At 37.4% G+C, this 26,754-nt stretch overlaps 2 protein-coding genes across 4 annotated transcripts; both read right to left on the bottom strand.

Annotated features, from left to right (window-relative positions):
- Positions 1–16: 16 nt before the first annotated feature.
- On the bottom strand, positions 17–6,781 carry LOC114530507 (tetratricopeptide repeat protein 41-like). The gene is made up of 9 exons (XM_028552061.1): positions 6,530–6,781; positions 5,281–5,566; positions 4,866–5,080; positions 4,325–4,684; positions 2,641–3,474; positions 1,431–2,359; positions 1,075–1,285; positions 421–711; positions 17–339 (listed from the first exon to the last, which is right to left on the bottom strand). The coding sequence occupies exons 1-9, from the start codon at positions 6,666–6,668 to the stop codon at positions 191–193; spliced, it is 3,414 nt and encodes a 1,137-aa protein (XP_028407862.1). The 5' UTR covers positions 6,669–6,781; the 3' UTR covers positions 17–190.
- A 558-nt stretch (positions 6,782–7,339) lies between these two features.
- On the bottom strand, positions 7,340–26,633 carry LOC114530529 (contactin-3-like). 3 transcript variants are annotated; one of them, XM_028552095.1, is made up of 26 exons: positions 26,334–26,633; positions 19,463–19,541; positions 18,711–18,992; positions 17,971–18,297; positions 17,639–17,735; positions 17,161–17,381; positions 16,667–16,811; positions 16,222–16,352; positions 15,827–16,102; positions 15,355–15,560; positions 15,187–15,268; positions 14,789–15,103; positions 14,640–14,710; positions 14,033–14,261; positions 13,670–13,845; positions 13,352–13,445; positions 12,833–13,144; positions 12,504–12,574; positions 12,150–12,369; positions 11,932–12,035; positions 11,176–11,674; positions 10,615–10,746; positions 9,939–10,124; positions 9,306–9,434; positions 8,663–8,744; positions 7,340–8,226 (listed from the first exon to the last, which is right to left on the bottom strand). In XM_028552095.1, exons 2-26 carry the CDS (start codon positions 19,518–19,520, stop codon positions 7,992–7,994), a joined length of 4,680 nt encoding a protein of 1,559 aa, XP_028407896.1. In that variant the 5' UTR covers positions 19,521–19,541; positions 26,334–26,633; the 3' UTR covers positions 7,340–7,991. The 3 variants fall into 3 exon arrangements, with proteins under 3 accessions (XP_028407896.1, XP_028407897.1, XP_028407899.1); XM_028552096.1 differs by lacking the exon at positions 26,334–26,633 and adding an exon at positions 26,111–26,285; XM_028552098.1 differs by lacking the exon at positions 26,334–26,633 and adding an exon at positions 21,273–21,288.
- Between the last annotated feature and the right edge of the window lie 121 nt (positions 26,634–26,754).

The raw sequence follows: 26,754 nt of genomic DNA on the forward strand, positions 1-26,754 counted from the left end.
ATTCATAAATGAAACAAATATTCTAAGAAAGTTATGGTGCTGTCTGGACTTCAATACAGTTTATCGTAATTACTTTTAAAAGCAATGCTTTCGGTATGGCTACTAAGGATCGACGTTGAAATTACTGACCTTTCCGAAGAAAAAATAGAAATATCCATGCCGACACTTGTCAAGAGTCTCTGGAAACTATCTACTCTAACTGCACGAGTGTCTTTCTCACCTCTATTGTCCGTTCATGGTACATTCCCAATTTCTCTGTCCTAATATCAACAGACCTTTGTAGCAAGTCCCTACACTCCTTTGTACCATCTCGTGTTCCTTTCTTCCGTAAAATACAGCCTACAGAGATATGGATTAGCCTGGAATTAGAGGATACATTATAGCAACGATCATCCCATTTGTGCAGTATGCTAGACATACCCAATTCCAGCAATGTTTCGGCGACATCTAAATGTGACTTCCCTAGCTTCTTTTCTCGAATATCTAACACTCGTCTGTACAGCTTTTCAATATCCGTAACGTCGCGTTCCTCATTTCCACGGTAGGACTGGAACCTAGCCATATCTTGGAGAACGGTTGCAACCGCAGGGTGTGATGGACCATACCATTTCTCCGCCATGTCAACTGCTTTGTTAAGGAGTAACTCTGCTTCATCCAGGCGTTTATCGCAGACTGCCAATAGAGCCATTGTCTGGTACAGTGGACCTTTTGCTAAAGAGAAGAATATTATATGAAATGAGCGACCTTTGAAGTCTTGGTAACCCAGAATAAACTGCATACGTATACCAGATGTTTCCCGCGATATTTTTTATTCCATTGTAAGTGAGAAGAATGCATTCTCACTTAATTTCTAACGTTAACTACCGCAAAAATGGTCTTGAGGACAACGATGCACCGCAAAGAGCAATGTGGAGCTATGCACACTGTTTTATAAATTACTGCATTTAATACGATGGCAGTCAACGAGCACCTTTCATGGATTTGTATTTAGTTACTATTTTTAAGCATGCTCTTCTGTTCTGAGCATCAGGGAAAAATCACCAGAATACTTTAAATACACATAAAATGACACACCTTCTAATTTAGTAATATCCATCAACCTGGACGCCTCATTTAGTTGTTCATCCGTCCGAGGAACTAAAACTAGCGAGTTCTCTTTCTGTTTTCCACTGCTTTCAACGTTACTTGTGGCGCCGTTTGAAAATCCATTAGAATCAAGCGTCTTACGGATTGATATGGCCGCTAAGCGGTATCTGGCATGTGCCTGGATTGCCAAAAACTCCATCTGCCCAAAAATTGTAAAATACACAAGGTTCAGTTTGTATAAGTTAATATGCTTAGTGAGTTTGTGATAGAAACTATTTTAAGAACAAATCTCATACGGTTTGTGAACCTTCTCTGACCTAATGGAAAACAGCGTATATGCCCACCTCATTTATATTTACGTATCTTGACACACCTGAGGCTGTCTTTAGTAGATCTTCATAATAATCAACAGCCTTTCCTAGTAATCCCCAGTTATAATATAAATCTCCAAGACTCTTATATACTTGACACAGGAAATCCACGTCGTCAATTGACGTCGCATCACGTGATAACTTTAGCGCACGTTGCAACATAAGTTTGGCGGGCTCATACTTTTGCAGGCCAAGAAAATAGATTCCGACCAAATAGGCAACATAAGCCACTTCGATTGCAGTATATTTTGATCCGCGTTTCTTGCGCAAAATAGTTTCTGCAATCCCATGACTTTCCGAGAGCGTGGTGTTGTCGACGTCAAGAGTATAATGCGTGATGACTTGCTCACTAGCTATGCTTCCAGGCTTCTTTGAAGCTTCCTCGAGCTCATCCACCATGTTACAATACGTGTCAACCATATCACAGCCGTCTTGGGATAAAATTTTCCAGTAGTTTAAGAAATCGACAACATTTCTTAAATCATTCAAATTTGACCACATTTTGACAAACACGTCACTCCTAGCAAGGATTGCCTTCAAACTGCTGACGTCGCCAGCTGCTTTAAGTTGCCATGGTAACTCGTTGACAAGTCGCGAGTCGCATGGGAACTTGGAGAGACCTTTGGTGAGCACGCAATGAAATTGAGATTTCTGAACTTCCCATGGATTCTCAAACTTTGTCACATGCCTGACGCGGGAAGGTGCGGTTAAACCATTGAGAAGCAGAACATCGATAGCCTCTCGAAGGCTTGCCTGATGGAAGTTCAACAGCCCATCATTTCTGACGTAGATAGCACACTTTGTCGCGGAGATGAATTGAGCCCAGGCTGCTGGTGAGATGGCGTGATTCTTAGCGTATCCGAACGCACGGAGGATCGTCTTGAGTTCAGTGGAAGTCAGACCTAAACGACAGTTCTTATAGGTAGATCATATTAAAATTGCAACTCAGATTCAAGCTGGTCATTATTTGATAGGAAGAGGTAGATTTTTGGAGTCTAAAGGCCCACACGCACAGTGACTGTACGAGATTCTCCAACGCAACGCAAATTTTCAGTTTTTTGAAGCAAATAAATTCAATTCTAGAAGGACATTTTAAGAGTTATGGACCTCACACATGCAACCACAACTCTATTAACATCACAGTTCTATCTGATCATTACGACTAAAATGAAATCCATCTTACCTTCTCGGGATACAGCGATAAGGCGGAGTGTATCCGGTATCCAACCATTGTTGAACCGATCTTTTGAAACATGTGTCTTAACTGGAACTCCGTTTTTTACTGAGCTCGGTTTAAGCCAGCTGTAGTCCTGCGACCAAGTGTGTATAACCGCTGTCCAGAAATCTGACAAGGAGCGTGCGCGTGTGTACATCTCAAGGTGTTTCTCTGCAATTCCCGATTTGCCATGCAGCCGGATCTGGTTAGCCAATACTGCGTGGTATACGGGAAACCCACTCAACTTTCCCGCGATGATTGTCTCTTGGTCTCGAGGGTCGAGATACCGCACGTGGTCATTTAAATACTCGTGGAGAACACGTAACTTGTCCTTGGCATTTAACGATGGGATATTAATAAGGTGTACGTCATCACGAGTGGATAAGTATTTATAGCTTATATCTGAAAGGGTTGTCGAGAGCACAACCCGACATGAAGGTGGAATATTAGCAGGTAGCCAGGACAATTGCTTAACGACATGTGCAGGGATGTCTTGACTGGCCGTCATGTGACACAAACCATCCAAGACTACGACACAAGGTCCCAAAGACAACGACGCCTGAAATGCCTCCGTGATCGTATTAAAATCGATCAGGTCCAAAAAATCAAGCTGAATAATAGGATTTCGTCCACGATACACTGAGCGCAGTTCTGATGTGCATCGTTTCATGAACGATGTTATTTCTGCTGACCGCTGTCCACTCTCAGCGTAGTGTGAAATGACCGTTATTTGGGGATGGTCACGAGTAAACGATTTTACCCAATTGGACAAAATAGCTGACGCACCACAACCCCTTTCGCCTGGAACAATAAAAGGTTTCGATATACAAATATCTAATAGAGAAATATTACCTATTAAGTGGGGAGGGGGAACTACAGTACATATTCGTGGATTCCACGTGTTACAGAATCAGAAGAAAATCAAGAAATGGTGCTATTGGCGCATGGTTAACTTTGAAACTTTTGATCATTACACGAGCGGAGAAATTAGTATAGCTACGGAACGTAGTCGCAGGCTATAGGCAAGGGGTGGTCTTTGCTCTGGTTGGGGTTTGTTTGAAGATGCTGAAAGCTTGAAACGGCGTCAGTTTGAAACGGCCCACAGACGTTACGTTTAGGCGCAGACGAATGAAAATTAGGTTGTTCACGTTTGGAACTGCTCTTGTTAAATTTCATGGTTTTAACGTCATCGTCTACAAACCCAAAACCGCCGGCTAGTCGCAAGCTATAAAATTGACACTCGTCGGTCCCGATTCTCTTGCACTGAAAACCTCCAAAAAAGTGATGGTTTCCTTCTTTGAAAATTGATATCGATAATTATGTCTATACAGCTAATTCAACAAAGCTAGCTGCCACAACATTGAACCTTATCTGCATGATCTTAGTTTTGAAAGGACAACCGTATGGATTGAACTAGTTGGATAAAGTAAACTAATTTCTTTGCATCCAGCCAGTCTTTTAAGTTGGGAAAAGCTCCGTTTACCCTACACTCAACTTATTCGCAGGGTACGGCTAAAATGGGTACCCGTGCCCAATTATATTAGTGTACAGGTTAGCAAAACAAAGGCCGGGTACAGATGAAATGGGCACGGGTACCCACTAGTAGGTAGTGTAAACGGGGCTACAGTAAAACGAAATTTTTTTGACTTACCAACAATCGCTACGATTGATGGGAAGGTCTCCATCCCTAAAACGCTGGTGAGGAATGTGCCCTCGTTAATCTTTGTCAGCGAACTACTAGACTCCCTGCCGCTAAGCCCGCGAGAAGGGTACTGCGCATGTCTCGTAAGTGTATCTAATGTCATACGAATAAAGTCAGTTTTAACGAAAACTGTCCGACGTGTCTTTGCAAACGATTCGTGCTCAGACCATTCGCGAAAAGCTGCGTGCCATACTGAGGTGAAAATTTTCTTCTCTATTGGCGGGTAAAGCGAGTCCACAACCAGTAACCAGTCTTTTAATACCAACTGACCAAGTTCTTCTACCGTCTTAAAATGTTTGACTGGAAGTTCTAAAGTAACAATAATAAAGAGAAATGAACATGTCAATTAAATAACCGAATATTATGTACGGTGTTAGAAAAAACGTTTAGGAGAATACAATTTTCATGGAATTGAACAACATGCAACATAGTACTAATCTGCATGCCCTGATCAGAAGTTGTGCACATTAAGGCCATAATCATATCTAACCTGTATCAATGATCTGCTGTTTAAGGTCCTTAATTTTTCTTGCGGCAAACTCGCTTTCACTTTCATAAGTTTCCATCAACATAGCTTTTTGTGAGACATTCAAGTCAGCACTCTGTTCCTGAAGATGGGTGGGGTCACGAAAGTAAAAATAACCATGATCTGTTCGCTCACGAAATGATGCTTTGATTATCTCAAGTTCTGTTAGGCTGCAATGTCTGAAAAGATGAAACAAAGCACACTATAGTTTATGGGCAGGTGAAAATCATTCTTTGACTTGATCAATCAAATGGCTGACAGACAGACCAGCTATCCTGCTTAACATCTTGCTGACTCACTGACTGACAAACCAACTAAACAGGCAAACAGTGAGCCAACTTAAGGAATGATGCAAAATACATCACTTCTATTCACTTGCCTATTTTCCTTGTCCAGAACCCATTCATTCCCAGCAGATGCAGCTGTCTCAAAATTCTTATCCAACCATTCCATTGTTCCCTGGAAATTCTCATCAGAATTTGACACTGCATCTGGTGGACGATGTATACCATATCGCTCCCCCAAAAGACAAATGAAAAATGGGGAACACTCCTTGATAGCATCAAGGCATTGTTGTAAAACATTTGAGTGACTGCTGTTAATGGATTCTTCATTCCATCTTAAGTCTACTGGCAGGAATTGAGTTCCTCGTCCTTCACAATTCTCTGGTAGAAATATATATATATATATATATATATATATATATAATATATATATAATATCTATATTATATATATATAATATATATATATATATATATATATATATACACCCGTTTGCAAAAACGTTGGCCGCAGATAGATATATAGATAGATACCCGATATCCAATTAGAATTGCATATGTTGTGTAATATGATTGAAATCCCATGCAAATGTAATCATATGCAATTCTAATTAGACTTAGAGTATCTATCTATCTATCTATCTGCGGCCAACGTTTTTGCAAACGGGTGTATATATATATATATATATATATATATGTGTATATATATATATATATATATATATATATATATATATATATATATATATATATATATAAATATATATATATGGTTATGGTGATATGATTATTTGAGTTTCCTGGGAAGATGAATTTAACACAATCACATGAACATGACAAAGGGGAATCAGCAAGCTAAGCAGGGGGGGGGTTAAAGGATGGTAGCATCCTGGTTTTTAAAATAGTGATAAATTGGGTTCATGGTGGTAAATCAATTTCAAACAGGCAATATATCCAGCTGAACTATATTTATTTAAGTTTAGGACAGGGATACCGTTCGGCTTAAAAAACTGCAAAAATATTTTGTGAATGACTATTTCTGCTTTCCTTCAAGCTAGCAGTATTTTTTACTTATTTCATGTTCATTAAATCAGATTGATTGAATTCTTTAGTTTATTTGATAATAACAGGCGAGCGGTTTAATTCGACCAAAGACCTTTAGCATTCAAGAGCTATACTGCTTCCCGACTTTCATCAGGAAAACCTATGCAGATGGTCTTGAACGTTTATTCATAGTCTTTATCAACGTTCCATTGGCAATGGAATATATATTTAAGTTATGACATAATCACTACAGCTCAAACATGTATGGATTTTAAGTTAAATAAACACGACATGTGTCAACCTTGCAATCGTCGAAATACAACATCAGCCAAATAATCTCTCTCTTTAGCAAAATCTTTGAACGTTGAACACACAAAAGGCGTAATGGCGTCTCTCCCAGCTGCCTCGTAACGCGAACAACTCAAGCCTTGTTGCATCATTGAAACTTTTACGAGATTTATACGGACATTTTTACGTGCTTAAAATCCAAATTGGACGTCAAATTTTAAAAATTTCCATGCAAATTAGAACGTTGTTTTGAAGCATTAATTGCTACTAGCAACATACGATGATAACACACGTAAATAACATACTTTAAAAGTAGTAGCGAAATTGCAACTTCCAACTAAATGTGTTTTCACGGCTAAAATTCACGTCTGTACATATGTTGAGCTTCTTTTTTATTAGTAAAATATATCACCTCACGCCGCCTAGAAATTATATTTGTGACATGATCCAAGGTTTGATAATTATTTTCCGTCGATTTTTCCGCTGTTGGAGGATGATTTTAACTGCTAGACTCTTCTGTCCAGTATGGCGGGGAGTTTCAAAATCGTTCGCGTTTGGGGTATAGGTGAATAGGTTTTGACTGCCTTGTCAAACGGCAGCCTCCAGCTGTTTTGAATCAATTCAATTTGATATTATTCCAATCGAAGTCACTTCAATTTGAATCATTTGAAATCCTATCAGTTCTATTCGATTCTATTCGATTCAATTCAATAAATTGGCGGAAATGGAGCTTTGTCTGGTCTCATCTGACACACACTGCATAACCATAGAAAAAGCTAGCTCAGAATATACCACTTTACTCTAAATTTAGTATTAACTGTGGATTTAGTTTGTATATTAACAAGTTTTACAATTTATAATTTTCTACAGTTATAATAATATTTATAAAGAGATCACTCAATAATATCTACCTTTTACCTACGTCCTACAATATATTTAAAACAAATACCCAAAAATTGTAACTACTAGGCATGAGGCAAAAAGATACTAAAAACTAGCGTAATATCCGCAATGTTCCTAATTATAATGTTAGTGATAACAAATTTATGAATAATACTTTATGTTAAAACTTGTTGACATCTTATCATGAAATCTACCGTAGACAAGACTAAAAAGTTTTTCACAATTTACAACTGACCACAAAAATCTAAATGGTGTTAAACCTTATGGTCTCCAAGCTATTTACATATGAAAAAAAAGTGGTAGAAGCAAGAAGGCAGCCTCATGCATCAAAGACAAAGGCTCACTGATTATGAGTAACAATATCTTTTATCTATTATTACAAATCGGCTTTTCATGTATGGATAAAAGGGAGGGCAAAGCAATATTTTCTCCGCAAATCAATGAATAATCGTAATTTTCTAGCCATTTTATAACACTTAATTTTCCTAAACCAGATTATAAATCATGCAATCTATTGTTTTCATTGCAGACAAATCATGCTTCACCACATTTTGCACCGAGTTCGTATTTTCTTACACATGAGCAGGAAATGATGACTGCAAAGCGTCAGATCGTTTTTCTCCGTCTCCATACTGACCAATAAATGAACCATGTTCAGAAAAATCATCATCTGAGCCTTCGTATTCGTCTAAACTGTCTCTTTCCCTGCTGACACCATTGCTTGTAGGAGGGGAAGTTGCTACATCTGGGACATCATTTGTCATTTGAATAGGATCATATGTTTTACCTTGTGGTTCGTCTTGGGTTCTATATTTAAAGGGATATACTACCTGTTAGTTTCTAAGAATTTTCTAAGAATTTAAGAAGTTTCTAAGAACTTCTCTAAGAATTTTTTCTGGTCTCTGTCTATATTACGGACGTGCACTTAGGAAAGGAACACTTATGTTATTAATGCCATAATATTTTGTGTGAAATTTCAAGCGATGAAGATCAACAGCTTTACAATTTACAGCTTGTTTACAGCTTCACAGTTTTTGCAAGTCAATTTGTAATTCGTAGTGTGAGTATTTGATGAAGACGAGTTATTTGTGTTAAACAGGCTGACTTAGCCTTAGGCCTGTTTTAAACGTCGTCTTTCTGATGCACCGAACGCATTGAAAACAATAGTTTATCAATTGAGATACACCCATCATTATTCACGTATTCGGCACACGAGAAGCACGACGTTTGAAACAGGCCTTACACTTCAGCGTCTTTCAAAGGATGTTCTTCACCCATCTCAATTGCTGAACCATCTACTGCCTTTCTTTTCTCCCTTTCACCCACTGTGAGAAACAAAAGAGTACACAAAAATGAACATGACAAATTCATTGTTCGACTATATAAAGCTAAATTCAAGAGAGAGGATATTTTTATGTTAATGAAGTCACAGATGAGATGGATATATCTATAGCTCATCTGTTACTAAATACGGCTTACGCACTTGATGGGGGTCAAAGCGACTACATGCCATAACCGGCAACGATGTAATTTAAAGAATTTTTCATGGCCAAAACCAAACCATGGCCAATACCAAAACCTGTAAACCTGTACCTAAGACTATTATTAGAAAACTCCTCTTTCCCCCAATTCATTGTTGGGCTTTAATCGATGTACAATGGTTGCAGGGCTTCACGGCATCGCGACAATTAATAGTTAAAATTTTAGATATTAAAACATTTCAATTGGAAGAGGGGCTGGACGTTAGCACAGGGCAGAGGTTGCCGCAAACTGTGAAAAACTGTTAAAGCGCACGTCTTCACATAACCTTTTCGCTAAGATTGCAGGCCATGCGTAATGTTACAAACTCTTTTAATCCAACCAGAACTGAAAAAACATATACCAACCTTTGTACGTCCGTTTAGGTTTTCTTCGAATGAACAACACGAGTAGAAGAATAAGAAGAAGAAGCAAAATAATTCCGAGAATTATAAAGAACCAAAGTTCGCGATATATGGGTGTGCTTTCTGATACTCCTAGGGGAGAGAAAGATTATAATATTGATATAGATGTGCATTTGTGTTGCATAACTAGAATAGCTATAACTAGAATTAGCTAATACAATATACTCATGCATGCAGGTCTCAGAAAGATCTAAATTATAGAATCAAATTAATCTGAATTTGCATGAATCCCGAGTAAGATTGATCCAGGGCACTTATATACTATATAAGCGCCCTGGATTGAACTAGCTTAGATTTATATAGCTTATGTGATTTAGGCGTAAGACTCAAAAATTGTGGTCGTCGATGTTGAGCTTTTTCTAGTGCCACGTTTAGTTGTACGTAGAATCAGCTAGTTTTTAAAACAAAAACTGTCACTGTTGTAAGATAAAAAAGCGGGTTTCCAAGAAGCAGCAACTAATTAGCATGAAACTCGCATGGGCTGGTTAACCGCAAAAACCTCAAGCTGGTAATCTGCCACTGCTTAACGCAATTAAACGATTTCCTCGCTAAGAATAAATAAATGAAACAACAAACCTTCATTTAAGATGGCGCGTCCTTCAGTGAAGTCACTTTTATCGCTTTTCTTATCACCGTTCATAACAATCGTGGCGAACATGTAAGTTTTGTGGTTGTCTAATCCGCTAACAATGATAAAGGACTTCTCCCCATTTCTTTTTATCAATGTCGAATTTGTTGCTTCTAACATCTCATCATCTTCACCTTGCAAAGGGAGTACGGCATATAACTTATAGGAACTGAATGGTGCTAATCAGGAAATGTATCTTTCTAGTTATCTAGTTAGTTAATCTATCCAGTTATCTCGAATTGGAGGCTATTTAAACTATAATTAAAGCTTAACAAAGAGCTTATCTAAAAAAATGAAAGCTAAATGCCTGGGGTCCCGAAATTTGTCAATAACTTTAGTTTTATAAAGAAAATAATTTTTTTCCCCTCCGTTTTTGCCAGCTCCCGGCACAACTTTACGGCTCTCAGAGTTCAGTTCCCCAAGGGGGGGGGGGGGAGCTGGGGGGCCATTGTGTGTCTTACCCATAAATTGAGGGCCCAAGAAGTCAATAAATCGTCAAAAGGGATAAAAAGTTTTATCAAACCCAAATCAACAATTTAAATCGGCACGGCCCTGGAGATCATGCAGTTTGTTATATAAAAATCAGTGAACTATTCTACAGCGATTCAAGAAAGCAAATTTTACCTTTTTCTTTATACACAACGTAAAATTTCTCAGGAAAACCACTAGTCTTAGACGTACTGCCAGGTCTATACGTTACATTAACACTTTCTGCGTCCAAACCATGAACATCTGGTCTCCTTGCAACCGCTGGAACTAAATTAGGCATATATATATATATATATATATATATATATATATATATATATATAATTATATATATATATATATCAATCACAGACCAGCATTGGCCGGGAAAATAATACAGTACAACGAGGCATGCGCTATATATATATATATCAATCACAGACCAGCATTGGCCGGGAAAATAATACAGTACAACGAGGCATGCGCTATAGTGTGATATTCGGTCATTCCCAAAATATTTAGCGATCTCCCGTTACCTCTGAGTTAAATAATTGTACAATAGTAGGGCAGATAGCGTACTCCCATACATGAGCAGCTTACTGTTTGAAGAACACATATAAAAAGGGGCTTACAGCTTACTTAATAACTTCAGCGCTTTGAGGGTTTTCTGTAATACAAGTATATTATTTTCTTATTAGGCACTGAAATGTTGTTTACCTCTCACTTCTGTTGTTGTCACTTCCTTTGACACTGTGCTTCCCACTCCAGCTGAGTTCTTGGCGTTAATTCTTACAACATAATCCTTTAAAGGCTCCAGATCTTCGAATAAATACCACGTTGTGTAGTAACTAACCGTGACATTCGTACCATTGGTAACTTTGAGTATATAACCAGTTATAACACCGTTTGGTTCGATTGGTGGTTTCCAGGTCATATTGAGGTAACGTCCATAGGACGTAACTCTGACTTTATCAGGAGCTCCGGGCTTGCCTTCCTTTGTGTTAAGGTTGAGGATATTACTTTTCGGCCCCAATCCCGCTCTATTGTAAGCTTGCAAGTACATCGTGTAGCTTGTATATGACGTAAGGTTTCCCAGTGTATATTCACGTGTCGTAATGTTTGAAATTCGGGTCGTGCAAGGCTTATTTTCATCAGTACAGGTGGGATTATTACGTCGAACTCTGGTTTTTATGGTGCTCTTATGCCAGTAACTGATCTGTAAGGAAAATATGTCATCATATGAGCATTCAGTCCTAGACACTGAAACAGATTGTACACTGTTGACATGGCATAAAAATTATATTATTCCTTTCCACTTTCAATCTACATTTACTTATGTGCATGTTACAGGTCTCGAGAGTCGAGATCGACGCTTTTTTTAAAAAAATATACAACAGTGTATGATGGTAATTCATGCCTATTAATAAGCGTTAATAAACGTTTTTTCTATCAGATCTTATCGACTTATCCTACCTGATACCCTTTAATTCCTAAAGCATCCACAGGTGTCCATTCAAGTACGACATAGTCGGGTCCAACATCCTTATATCCGAATGATTGTGGGGCCGATTTTGGTTCTACAAAGAAAAGTATAAATTTCTATACTGGCATGTGAACAGGAAAACAGTTTTAGGCGAGTGACAGTTATTACTTCATAGTCTAATCCTTTATTATGATGATATATTACATACTCTCTATGATTGTCCGAGTTTCTTTTATTGCACACTCTGGTCCTTTCCCTTGTGCATTTTTACTTTCAACTTTGAATTGCCACAATTGATACACGCCGGCATTCGATATCGTAAATCTTTCTGTTCCATTGACCTCCCTATGTTGCCATTGGGATCCGGGTTTCCTGTAGCTGACAATGTATCCAAACTCAGGTCCATTTTGGTGCAGCTTTGAAACTGCCTGGAACATAGATGAAATTACACAATCAATTTTAAAACACTGTCCTAGAACGGATTTAAATTGCGAAGGTCAATGTTGCATCCGATGGATTCTGGCTACTCTACTATGACCAGGAGTGTCGGTTACTACCGTACCTTCCACGTAATTACAATGCTTTCGGGTTTATCAGCTGATCCTTCAACATTAGTCGGGCACACTGTGGGCTCTATAAAATGAAAAATTACGTATTCATTGAATGGAGGTAAATAATATTCAGGGAAATAATGGCACTTTTTTCTCTACGATGCAAATTTTATAATCATTTTTCTCAACGTGATATGAAATTTTATGCTTAGTTTTTATCTTAGAAGATTAAAAAAATTTTCTTAATTAATACCTTTTTAATTTTTATGTGTCATGCAATATCATATTACGTAAAGTATTACCAGATCTCATGCATGACAACATTTCGATATATACTCACTTGCTTCTGGGGTCTTGCACTCTTGTCCTAATGTTATGAGCCTTGGTTTACTCTGTCCGTATTCGTTCACAGCAATAACTCGAAACACAAGACTACTGTAGGGGTTCAGTCCACGTACCACGTGACCATTTGCACTGCCTTTCACGTGATCACTGACGTCATACCAAGTACTTGTGTCATGGGACAAGCTCCATTGTATCGATATGTTTGTTAATTGTTGGTAGGATCTTCTGTATATTGTCCATGTTAGGTTTGCAGTGAAGTTTAAGCAGTTACCATTAAGAATTACATCGCCTGGTTCATCAGGTAGACCTGAAATAACAGACAGAAAAGTAGAACATCACTTTTCAAAGTTCACGTTAAAGTTTTTAACACGAAAGAAAAGTTCTTTAGCTGAAACCTTGAACTTCGAGCCCTGTTTTATAAAAAGCTGGAAGTTCGTTTGGCTGAGGTTCGCTTGTAAAATGCGGCTGGAGGTAATTCTGCGATGTTGACGATTATTGAATAGTTAACACTCACCTCGAACAATAACAGTTGAACTTGCACGGTTCTCCGCACTATACATGGATGTCTTGACATAGGCAACGCATTCGTACAATCCACTATCCAGAAGCTAAGAATGATAATATAAATATATTGCAGTGCGTTTAAAGTATACAATAAAGTTCGCGGAAAAGGGTAAAATACAACTACTCGCTGACTCTTCAATCACACATTCGTGCCTAAATCGGAACGTTGTAATTTCACGTCACTGTCGTCACACGAACGTCAAAAGCGAAATTGTACAAACTTGAACATAAAGAAACAACTAAGAATACTGAATTATTTGAAACCTACCCGAGATTTTGAAACAGTAAAATTACTTCCACTTTGACCGAGATCCTTGCCATCGTGAAACCATTTGTAGTTCATAGGTAATTGTGGATTAGAGTAAGCTTTGCAAGACAACGAAAATGGGTTTCCTTTTCGAACATCTGTCTTGTTTGATGGTCGTACTGTGAATGTGATCTTGGCTGCATGAAAATAAATTAAAGCTAATTTCAATAAAACGTGCAACTGTGGTCAGAAACAAAAAGGGGGGGGTTTCCATAAACTCAAACATGTCCGGTTAAGTGACAGCATAAGTTGCTTAAAATATGTAGGAAAACATCCTTGTCCGGTTGTCCTAAACTGAGGCGATTTCTCTAAGTGAGATATTACCATCTTTGGCAGATCGCGCTTGCTCGGAGGAACAGTCGGGTCCAACACCCTCATCATTCTTGCTCTTAACTTCAAATTCCCACAGTTGATTGGCTGATGTATTTCTAATGGTAAAACGCTGTTCGCTATGTTGAGAAATGTTTTTCTTAAGCCATATTGTCGATCCAAGTTGTCTGTACTGCACGATGTAGCCAAATCCTGGACCGTTGTAGTCAAGAGATTTAACACTCTAAAAAGCGAATGATTATCTTGAGAATGTGTTTGTGAATTATTGTATGTTATTCAAAACATGAAATGGACCGAAGAATCCGTAACTGCGCGTTACTGATAAAGAACTCTTGTGACAATGATGGTGGAACAAAAACTGTAAATCCACACTCTTATTCGCGGAATCGTGTACCCCAGCCAAATTCAAATCCCTTATTCCAATATTCCAATCCATAATTTAATAGCAGACGACGCTATAATTCGTGTAAGGCTACTCAGAGTTTCTTACTCAAGATCAGTGGCATTTCTTAAGACATTTTAAATTTTCCATTAAAACCAAACCCAATGACCCTTTGCGTTACTATTATTCCGAATTTTACAATATATTTGCAGACTTTACCTGCCAGGTTACATCAATCTCGTGGGGATTTTTCGAATTTCCTGTCACATTTTGTGGACATACTGACGGTTCTATGGAAGAGGAAGGTTGTGTTAATCATCATATAAAACCATAATTGCCATACAGTATCATACCATAATCACACTCACTTGCTGCTCGTGTTTTACACTCCTGTCCTTTAGTTGAATTACTTGGCTTTCCCATTCCATGTTCATTCAAAGCAATCACACGAAACACTATATCACTATAAGGATTGAGATTTTTCAACACGTAACTATTTGCACTTCCCTTCACGTGATCAGAAAAATTATACCACGTGCTGGTGTCACGTGAAATTCGCCATTGTATAAGTATACGCGTGAGTGGCTCGTAGGAACTCCTGTAGCTGATGGACCAGGTAAGGTTTGCGGTTAGATCTGTGCACTTTCCATGCAATCTCAGGTTTTCGGGTGGCCTTGGCAGAGCTAGAAAGAATATAATTATAAAGTGTTTTAATTTTAATTTTTAATAACCAGGCATGAGATGAGAAGAAATGAACACTTCTTACCTCTAACGATAACTGTAGCACTTGAGCTTTTCTGGGACGTGTCACTATACGCAATACATTCGTAAACACCACTTTCCTGAGCCTACAAGAACAAGGCATAATTGTAAGTCGTAAAGAAATACATACATACAGGTTTTTTACCTCTAAAATATTTTTCTTCCGCGGTACCTGTGCGTTTGAAACTGTCAGAGTGCGACTATTAAGATCCCATGTAATATGATTTTTGTCGCTCAGTACAAGGTCTTTTCCTTCGAAGAGCCATTTATAACGAATGTTTAATGGTGGGTCCGAATCAGCATCGCAGACCAGTGAGAAACTTGTTCCTTCAACGACATTCGTGTTGTTTTCTGGACGCCTTTTGAACATTATTTCCGCTAAAACAGAAATTAAATAAAACAATTAACGAGGTTTAATTGGCTTTCTATCTTCGTAGACACTGTATTTTATTTGAATAATTTTACTCTGGTGGAAGCCTTTATTTTTCATTGCGTACTTATTTCTCCCTACTTTTTCCTTTTTAATTCCATCTTATCCTGTCCCATTTTTACCTTACTCCCTTACATTCCATGTTGCTTTATATTCTATTGCATTGCATTACAAATCTTTCCCAGTCTCCAGCGCGGATCAGATCAATACCTACCAACTTTGATATATGTTTCCTTCGTGTCTTTTCCAAACATATTCATGGCGACACAGGTGTATGCTCCTGTATCATTCTGGGTCAAATTATGAACGAGCAAATTTTGTGCTTTAGTCAACTTGTACTTTGCGGTCTTGTTTGGTTCTATTTTTACTCCGTTGAACAGCCAATGATGACTTGCTTGCGGCAAGGCATCGGATACACACGAGATCATTCCAGTATTTTCAACCACAAAATTCTGATGGGAAAGTGGTGCCGTGATTTTGGGAGGTTTGACTAATTAAAGAGAAATATACAGATGTAATGGTCGACCTGGCTATATAATACACATACAATCAGCATAGAATTAGCAAAGAATTAAACTGATAAAAGGATTACTTTTGCAGCAATTGTACCTTGAACATCCATAGAAACAGTTTGATACTGAAAACCAAATTTATTCTTCGCCACGCATTGATACATTCCGTTGTCCTCGAGTGATACGCGGTGAAATGTCAGGATTCCTCCTTCGATGGTGTAACGACCGCTAGAAATGTTAATTTCTTATAATTTCTAATTTAATGTATAAAATTGGTATTTAATTCCTGGAAGTAGTGATGAACTATTGAACTAATTAATGGAACTGCCAGTTTCTATAGTCAGACAGTTCGTGTTGTTGATGGATATGGTATCCTGCACTGCTAATGTGTAAAAATGATAATAATATGTGATCTAACTTGTAGTTCTTTCTTTTATTACAACGTGAATACAGGCATACCCCACTACGTTACATCCGTGGTTACGTCAGACTTAAAGTAGTAAGTCGACTTCTATCGTTATCATTAGCGGTGATTGTCTTACCTCTCATTTTGCATAATAGTAGCATTTGAATACCAGTGGTACTCAGGCTCCGGCTCTCCTTTCGCCATGCACTTCCATCTATGTACAGTTGAGATATTTGGTTTGGCACTTTCAATGAGTGTACCTTTCACCCATTCAAGTTTCTCTGTGGCATAAAAAAATAATTTCAAAAATTCGTTTAAAATTGAAAATGACAAAAATAAAATCTGATTGTGACCATGTGATATTTTGTTTATAACGTTTGGTTTACACATTATAGTTTGACCTAAATTTATTACTACGGAGAGCTTATTGTTTCACCCACCTCGAATTATTTTACTAACCTGCAGGAGAGCTTATAGTTTCACCCACCCCACCTCGTATGGTTTTACTACCAGGAGAGCTCTTAGTTCAACCCACCTCGCATTATTTTACTACCATGCAGGTGAGCTTATAGTTTCACCCGCCCCACCTCGTATGGTTTTACTACCAGGAGAGCTCATAGTTTAACCCACCTCGTATTGTCACTTTGCTACTTGTTGAGGAGATATTTTTATATCCATTTTCATCAATGGTTGCCTCACAAGTGTAGGTCCCAGCATGGCGACTTTTCATGGTGTTTTTAATGACTAAAAATTTATTAAATTCAGATAATGTAACACCGTCGATATTGTTGATCACATCTGTCGTTAAGCCAAGGTTATTTTTCTTTTTCCATTTGTAGATCGGTGTTGGGCTAGAGTGAAGAAAAAAAAAATTACAAATGCAATGTTATAGTATTAAGTTTGAAAATGACCATATTTTGTTTAGAAGTGATCTATCCGATTCCTTCCTAAAGTCGCCATTTTGGTACATAATTTTTTACTCGTAGCCAACTTTTAGTAATAACAACCCTTTCCCTTTAAAGTATCAGCAAAAAATCCAGTGTATAGAGGCATAAAATTCTAGTTGTTCTCCGACCATGCTAAATCAGACGCCGACTTTAATACTTACTATCCAGCGGCAATACATCGCAATTGCAAAGTTTCTCCTTCCACTACTTCCTTGTTTGGAATTTTCTCCAACACTGGGCCAAATGCTGTTGTCTCTTCTGTAAGACACAAGATTCACATGATAATGTAAAAGAACATGAAAGACGGAAATGCTTTATTTAAGGCCATGAAAACCATCGCAGTAAACAGGGTACCATCACATGGAGTCCATCATGGACACTGATAACATACGAGGGCTAGAAGAATTGACCCCCGAAAATGATATGCAAGTTTGAAAAGATTCAACATGCATTCATTTTTGAATATAGAAATTCGTCATCTTGTCCAACGTACCTCCAGTAATATTAAACCTAAAAACTGCAGACTTGTCGAATCTGATGTCTCGCCCTTGGGTTGCTTCTAGTAAGCAGCTGATCCCGTCTTGTCCTTCAATTTTATCCACATCTTCTCTTGTCACGTGAGAAAAGAATAGTCTTCCGTCTTCGAGGACCAACACATCTTTTCTTTCATTAAAAAACCATGTTCCGCCAACTTTTCCACTTCCTCCCCACTTGTACACGGCACGTTGTGTTAGTGTATGCGCAGGACACTCCAACTGGAACGTCTTTCCAATCACGACATTTACTGTTCTCACGGTTTCATCAGAAAATTTACCAACAACTATAGCAAAAAACCATAGTATCACTAACTACCTCAACGGTCTGGAATTCCATATGCATTTATAACATACTATACCCTAACCCTGACGAAACAAGTAATACAACTTATTATTTTAGCTGAACAATATTACAATGAATTATTATGTGCAAACGTTTATTAAATTCTCAAGGGGCCGGGAATTAGAAGGCAGCATAGAAGAAGGTGGAGCAATTAAGCTACTCGAAAATTTCGTATTCATTGTCGCTGAGCATTTTTGAATCTACGGGACCAGAGCTTTGTTAGGCATCCCAAATGTTTATAAACCATTAAATAATAACAATAAATAATAATCGGGTAACAGCTCATGTGAACAGCTGGTATTATAACAATATAAAAAGACAACAGTCAACAATATAAATTAACATGGAACATACTGGTGAACTCTACTTTGATTTCGCGTCCGAAAATCCTGCCCATATTTGACGATACGAATAACTGATAGATTCCTTGAGTTGCTAGGCTTCGTTTGAAAAACATTAAATTTGGATCAGTGACACCAAAATTAGTACCCGGAACCATTAAAACTTTCGAACCATTCTGATACCATTGATAACGCGGATATTCCGCCCCGTCAACCTCGGCATAAAGATTTTGGAATTTATCTTGAAACCCAAAGTAATCTTCTGGTTCTTGGATAAAGCGAGGTTCACTGTTTCCTGTGAGAATTACAGAGTATTCAATATTATTAGAAGAAAACCATTAGTAAATCAGAGGCCGGTTGAACAAGCTCTTAACTACACTTTGGCAGATACCGTAAATAACAGTTAACTTCATTTAAGTGGATAAATAATAGTAATCTTCTACTAGTAAAATACGTAACAAACAGTCAACTTCTATTCCAGTAAAATACTAGTAAATGTAGTTAACTTCATTTAGGTAGGTAACCGATAGAAGTTAACTAAAAAATCCGAGGATTCTATAAAATTGTCCATTTTTGCACGTAGAGTTTTCTCTCTACAGTATAGTTATACTGACAAGTGTACTTCCATGGATGGCGAAGGATACATGACCATCTATCAGTAGGGGAAAAAAGTTATAACAGCTGATTGACTAACAGAACGCGAAATTTTTGTTTGCTTTTATTTATAAATAAAATTTTCCAATGCATTATATTACAGTGACCTACCATTGTGTATATTGAGAAGAAACACTAGAAGAAGCGTCAAAAATATGGATTCCGTCATTTCGAACACCACGTCTGTCTTCTATATTTAAAAGCAAAAAAGATTAAACATTAGTAAATAATGCACGATCTGACACTTTAGAGTTTATATTCTTAAGCTGATAGCATAAGTTGTATGATGAGTTATTAATTCGTTCATTTTTGAATTCTTCTTTCACTTGATATGATAGTTTCGCGATAAGAGAGTCACGTTCATACATGTGGAACAGCCGAACAGTGGAAGTTGTTGACTATAGTAATTCGTTGAATGGACCATAAATCAGGTCTAATTTAGATTTAGATTAAATACTGACCATACAGGATAAGATTGCACGGGATTATGCTATATATTCGCACATAGACGAGCTGATACCGACCTCACATAAATCCTAAATAATCCATTGAAAATTTGTATCAATGTTTACTTGTCTTTAAAACTGAGCACATACCAAAACATATGGTATCTCGGTAGCGATTGCACGAGTCTAAATTCACATATATATTTTCGCAGAAGAAGTGCAACAAGATCCTGTCTCTGTCTGTTACTGGAATCATTAAAACCATGTAAAGAATGTACTCGGAATATGATATATTTTATGCATGGTGTCTTGTTACCAAGCATTTGACATCCATTTGTCATATTTCTACAAGCATTCGGTACGTTAATATCTGGTCTCAAGTCTCCCTCGCTCTTTAAACAAAACTACTCAACAGCCAAAATTCTTCTAAATTTAACTATCAGGGGTTGCAACACTGAGCAGATGGCAAAGAAACTAGTTAACGACGTAAGACGGAAGTTTTCAGTCTCGTCCACTGGCAGACTGACAGGGCGCTTAATTAAGATGATTAGGATTTAAGTGCATGCATCTGGCTGGTATATTGAAATATTGAATGAAACTTGCATAAACTAATCACTAATGTATGACTTTACAATAATTGAGGAGTCGTGGCGACCAGGTAAATTTCTAAAGAGGGCATGCATGTTCATCAAGGTCATTCGTTTTTTGTATGATTTTGAAGCTAAATGTGTTTATACGTTTATAACCGTATCCTTATGGTCGACCTACTGACCCAGACTTTCAAATAGAAGGAACATTTGCCAAGAGTTTGAGATTTTACAGAAATGTCAAACTATGGTCAAATCTAAGCACTTAGCTTAAATCACAATGGGAGTAATTATTTATTAACAGTGGTGTTGTCGGCCAGACGATTTAGTCCTGCTATATGCAAATTTTATGTTATCATGCATTCTTTATTTCCTTAAAAATTCATTGCTTTCAAAGTCAACGAACACGAAAATATTAGCATAGCAGGATAAAATTGTGCACTGGCTACGCCACGTGCACTGGGGTAATATACCTGTTGCAACGAAGAATTTGCAGCATGCAAGTACCTTCATAAAGGCGGATTTCTATTCAGTGCAAAAATGTAGCGCGATCGATTGTTTGCGATCGCTTTCTTTTGAAATGTGTTCATTCAAGCTCACCTAATGGATTGGTTCCGCTAGTCTAGACTGTTTGTATTTCAGGAGAAAGCGATCGCAAAAAGTCGATCCCTCGACATTTTGCACTGAATGGAAATCTGCCTTAACTAAGGTTTCCAGAGGCTCAGAGCAAAAAAGTTTTACTCGTCGATTCATACATGCATGCAAATGCAAAAAGCGTCACAACTTGCTATATCTCCCTCTAAGAATAAATTAACCGATGAAATCATGAAGTATAGCTGAATGAATGAAATAAATATAGAATTTATCATTCAAATTGATAATACGTACATTTTTTGACAAAGATTATGTCAGTAAAGGAGCGAGAACAAACTACCCACGTGGATTAGACCCTTGTCCAGATTTGACCATTACACCTTTAGGTATCGCATAGCTCACATGAAATAGTTCCTGTTTAGGAAATCGTTTACACCATGGGGTACTCTATATCCAGTCACTGATTGTTTTCGTCTTCTATTTACAAATAAAACGTTTGTGCCTAGCTTTAGTTCCTTAGTTTTCGTCCAATTCTCGTTACTTGAAGCGATCCTGCTCGGCAACGGGGCACATGTTGACAGCTGTTAGACAGCATATCACACCTTATACATCGATATAGGCTCCGGTTTATCATTTCAATAACCCATGAAATTTAATATTTGATGATCTGAATTATAACCTGATATAATGAAAGACGTTTCTCAGACATGTTGCAAATGTATTAATATTCACTCCTGTTTCTCCTTATACAATCGAGATATTATTGTATCATATACATGTACAAGTACAAACTTCTTATGGCCTTAGGGTACGTTGATGGAACTGAAACATCAACATCACTGGAATTCCCAGTGGGACGCGAATTCCTAGCCGCGAATCCAATATTATGCTTCATTTCTTATGTGTTATTGTTACATGATAATGCTGAGGTTGATAAGAGTTGGTAATGTTCGTAATCAAGATTGACATCAAACGACGTTTTTCGGCAATCAGCAGTGGAGTCTGGCATACTTCGAAACTCGGACTGAAAGAAAACCCGCACTCGTACCCGGACTCGAGATCAGAAAACTCGGACTCAAAATTGAAAATACACTGATTCTAAACTGGACTCAAAATCATCCAATCATCTGATTCTGAATTATCATTGAACTTGTCAACTGTTCATTTTCTTATCACATACTTAATAACATTACAATATATAATCAATAAAAATCCATAAAAATCTGAAAACTGAGGCCGTATCGAGGGCAACACATGCCACACCTTAAATTATCGTCAGTAGAAAATGAATTTTACACCTTAAATTATTGTCAGTAGAAAATGAATTTTACACCTTAAATTATTGTCAGTAGAAAATGTCAGTGTTTGGCGGGATAGAAGAATAATTTTCTACTGTTATTTTTGTATCAAATCCCCATGGGCAAACCGAAATGGTTTGACTATGACTTTGAAACAGAGTCGAAATACGACCGTAAACTTGTGTCTTGTGTCTGGTTTTAAAGCCCAGATCTTGGGTTTACAAGATCTTTTCTCTTTTATTTCATCTTCTGCTGGTAATATAATGGTTTTAATGGTTTGTGTAATAACTGTAATTGTGAGAAACTAGCTCTATCAACGTCTAAGACAACTAGTATTGGTTCTGCGCGCATGAGCTTGAGAGAATAATTTCATAACTGTGGTGATTATATATTGTAGTGACAGTGTCACATTTTTAATTTTGAGTCCGGGTTTTCTGATCCCGAGTCCGGATTTTCCTTGGAGTCCGGGTTTTCTAGATCTTTCAGTCCGAGTCCAGCCGGATTTCGAAGTATGCCATGGAGTCTTCTTTGTATGGAGAAAAAGATCTTTTCTACCTTTTCAAAATTAAATTGCTGCTCATGACATTGAAATGATAGTCGTATTGTTCGGGTGTCATCCTATCACTCATAAAACACAATCTTTCTAATGATATTACGTGAAAATCCTGAAACCCGCTGGCATTATTGTCAACAAACGATCAATGTCATTGACCTTCATGCAGTTTAAAAATTTATAAATTTATGTCGGCTTCGAGAACGAGAAATATAAATCGCTGAAAATGTTTCCGCGAGGCACTGCATAACCGACAATTAAATAGAGAAGATAGTTTCAACTTTCAATATAATAATTTGAAATAAAAAGCAATTTTTTAATAATTAAAGTAATAGCGGCTTTATAGGAAGACACACCTTTGTGGCGACGTCGCGATGGATTTTGCATATATTTGAGTCTTGTTTGTTTGTTTTTTCACAAGTTAATTCTTTTATCCTAAATCACTTCCTATATGATGACGACGCTGCCGACGCAGTCACGAAGAATTCATTTTTCAATAAAACGGTTGATATGAAATCGAACACCAGGCTAACCCTGGTTAATATTCGGGTAGATTTTAATAACGAAAACGAAACTGACTATTCTAATGAACTCTATAAGACTCTACCATGCATTAACAAGCCGCTTGAACCCAAAATTGTTATCGCTTTTTGATCTTTTTCATGCCGGAATATTGAAGCTGTCTACCATAGAGTAGAGGGTGGGTTACATGCACTATATATTGGGAATTTAATAAATCCGAAATTGCCCAGCAGAATGGTTTCCTACTGTACATGCATGTCGGCCAAGTGTGAGATCTTGGCCAAGTGTGAGATCTCGGCCAAGCCGAGACTCAGTGGAAATATTTATATAAACTAGACAATGCACAGTGAGTGTTCGGTCTCGTACCAGTTCACCAACTGCACCCGCTTTTTATAGAACCGATTTTTTCCTTATAGCATTCTCAAAATTTTTCCCACTCATTAGTCGCGCGTAATTAAGTTTTCGGAAAAGATTATTTTTCTACGGAGTTTTTTTTTATTCGTATACATTTATGCATGTGGTCGTAGGAGAAAAATATACTAAGAGATAGTTAACGTATTATGGCTACAGTCTAGCATGCATGCACGCTTAAAAAGTGTTCGGTTATTTTTTGTCCAAGCTAGTGAGCAGTGTACGTCTATATATAATGCTCCATATTCTAGATCATGTTTGGCATGCTTTGCATGCCTTTGGAGCTTTTCGGTCTAATATTTAGATCTATATTGAAGTCCAATCTAAGAATTCGAAGTCGAATAAAACCTAGCAAGAACTGAAATTTCTTGGATTTCCTGAAGTGCTAATATTTTTCAAATTTCTTGGAGTGCTAATATTTGTCAAAGTCTTAATTTGGACTCGACTGATATCGCCGGTAGACATGCATGCAGAGAGGGCACTCTAAATTGTTGGCTGTGATCCATCATGCTGCATGCATGCATATGCGTTTGGCTTTAAATATTAATAAGCGATGCATGTATAAGGCTCTATGACTATGCAGGATTCTCTTTGTTTGGCCACACTTCAACCCATCTTAACAGCGTATTTTGATCATAAACAAACATAGTATAACTAGTACTATACACGAAGAAAAATTGACGATAATATCACTTCAAAAGTACAGTTTAATATGAAGTTATTTAGTGAAGTAAGCGAGTGCGCATATGATGAAACTTTTTTCACAGAAACACTGAAGCACGCCAAAGCCAGGCCTAAAATGATGTTTCGTGTTTTTATTATTCAAGTAGTTATATCCGTAAAAATGTTTGAATATTGCACGTTCAACTCGTGTCACACACGATCAAGAAATGCGAAATAATTATGATGAAAAAATAACACTAATGACTATTAGTTATTCCGTTCCCATGAGCCAGACTGCGTGAGCAGAAAAATGCATGTTTTTTTCAGTGTATAAATATATAGCCATAATACATACATATATAATATGCATCTAATTCTTCCACAACCCGTTTTAATTTAAATCAACCGGCCTAACATTGGGAGGAAAGTCGTGAAAACGAAATGTTTAGTTCGATATTTTTCCACATATTTCCATTTCGAGTTATTCTACGTTTACTTTACATTTTCAGTTAACTAATTAAATCGCCCCGCATAGCTTGAGTTGTATTCATAAAAAAAATCCACTTCAAACTTAACTCGTAAAGCCCTTTTACTGGTCAAACAAGATGAGAATTGTTGCAATGAGACTCGCACGCGGGATCGAGGTTACGGATACAACGACTACACTCTTTTAAATGAAGGCTAGCAAACTGCAGGGCCAGGGAAGATATAATGCTGCAGAACCACTACCAGTGTATTGGGAATCGATAACATTCATTATTCAGTTTCTTGAGTGTATATACTGGCCATAATTAGCGGTATTTTGTGATATAGTGAAACTTGACTGCCCAAAATTTATATATTTGTATATACCATGTCTAGAAATAAATATATAATAACGTCGAAATATGCATTTGTCGAATCGCTGATCTGTCAAGGTCTAAATTTAACGACATACATCGTGGATACGGCTTTGAACATTATTCAAATGAGTATATAAATAAAAAACCATAGTGTTCAATCTGCGGCCAGTTTTAAAGACCTTATCTCTCTCTGTTTATGAAACTGAAGTCGATACCGAAAGTTTTCCTATCCCATAGACACGCAACATTCTACACAGGAAATCTTTTTACAGACTAACTCTGTGAAAGACTGCATGATGATCAAGCTCAAAAAGTTTGATAACTATTATTAAAAACCACCTGCTCTTCTAGCGGAACCGATGTATATTTTGACAGCAACTTTATTCCACTCAGCAGCGTTTCGGAAAATTCCTGCAGCGACTAAAATAGCTGCTGCTCAAAACAAGGCACTGTTGAAACGCGCTAGCCCAAACTTAAAAGAAAACACCCGTGTTTTGAAACATCGAATGAAAATATCCCATCGCTTAGTTAGCATGTGTCAGTGCTCATTATATTCACACATTTAGTCAGAGAAATTTGTAATTTCTATAGTCCATTATAAATGCTAAAGTAAGTATATTCGAGGTTTGCTAAGATGGTAGGAAGGTACGATTGGTTATTGCTGAGAAGAACTAAAGGAGCACCTTACCTGTTCCTCGCGGCGGAAGCTATATACGTTTAATGAAAAGTGTGACATTTGAATCAAACTTCACGCGTTCTACGCTTAGCTCAATATGAACATTATACACTGTAAACAACTTATCAAAAAGATTTCGTGTAAACAATTTGAGTAAACGTACTGACCTAGAATACACTATATCTGGATCCCAACAAACAAAGTATTACCAGCCACGATGAAAGTTACCGTAAGGCGTGAGTGTGAAACTTTTACAAGTTTGTTTGTATTATGTTCGCCATAGGTGTGAATACTGATGTCCATGTGGTCATAGCCCGCGCATGTAAAATTTTAATACAAAAACTAAACTGGACATTATATAATACAGATGGGTAGCTAAATTTACTATACCTGATTTCAGATATTCGCTTTCAAGAATGGTCTGGAACCAAACAGATATATTGCACCGTTGACTCGTCTTTTGAAATCGCCGTTCTGTCGTTATCACAATTAGGAACACAAAAGCCGCACTCGGCTTCTTGTCTGTAACTCTATTCTTAAGTTATGTATATATTCCAATAAGGCTTGTCTTCGCCACAGCCTTGCTCTTCATTAAAATTGCACACAGGAAACTCTCGCGTGCGTCGTTGTAAAGAGATTAGGACCTTAGTAGGATCGTTGAGATTGCCCAAGAATTATCAACGTGCTAGACAATTGTTTCATATCATATATTAATTTTAATATATTCAGAGGAAAGGAAGATATTTACATAACTAAGGCGAGAGAGCATGGGTCATTATGCATCGATGTTTTGATTTTTGAATTTCACAAA

The sequence above is a fragment of the Dendronephthya gigantea genome, unplaced genomic scaffold, assembly GCF_004324835.1.
Source record: "Dendronephthya gigantea isolate DGI-Jeju-01 unplaced genomic scaffold, DenGig_1.0 000064F, whole genome shotgun sequence".
In the NCBI taxonomy this organism is placed as follows: domain Eukaryota; kingdom Metazoa; phylum Cnidaria; class Anthozoa; order Malacalcyonacea; family Nephtheidae; genus Dendronephthya; species Dendronephthya gigantea.

What these genes read in the sequence shown, in the direction of transcription:
- LOC114530507 (XM_028552061.1), bottom strand. Translation starts at nt 6,668, where the DNA reads ATGATGCAACAAGGCTTGAGTTGTTCGCGTTACGAGGCAGCTGGGAGA. An exon ending in TATCGCTGTATCCCGAGAAG is followed by an intron (nt 2,360 to 2,640) that starts GTAAGATGGATT and finishes ACTGTCGTTTAG; the next exon opens with GTCTGACTTCCACTGAACTC. An exon ending in GATACGTAAATATAAATGAG is followed by an intron (nt 1,286 to 1,430) that starts GTGGGCATATAC and finishes ATTTTTGGGCAG; the next exon opens with ATGGAGTTTTTGGCAATCCA.
- LOC114530529 (XM_028552095.1), bottom strand. Translation starts at nt 19,520, where the DNA reads ATGACGGAATCCATATTTTTGACGCTTCTTCTAGTGTTTCTTCTCAAT. An exon ending in TTCAACTGTTATTGTTCGAG is followed by an intron (nt 13,145 to 13,351) that starts GTGAGTGTTAAC and finishes CTGTTATTTCAG; the next exon opens with GTCTACCTGATGAACCAGGC. An exon ending in ACGCGCCATCTTAAATGAAG is followed by an intron (nt 9,435 to 9,938) that starts GTTTGTTGTTTC and finishes TCTCTCCCCTAG; the next exon opens with GAGTATCAGAAAGCACACCC.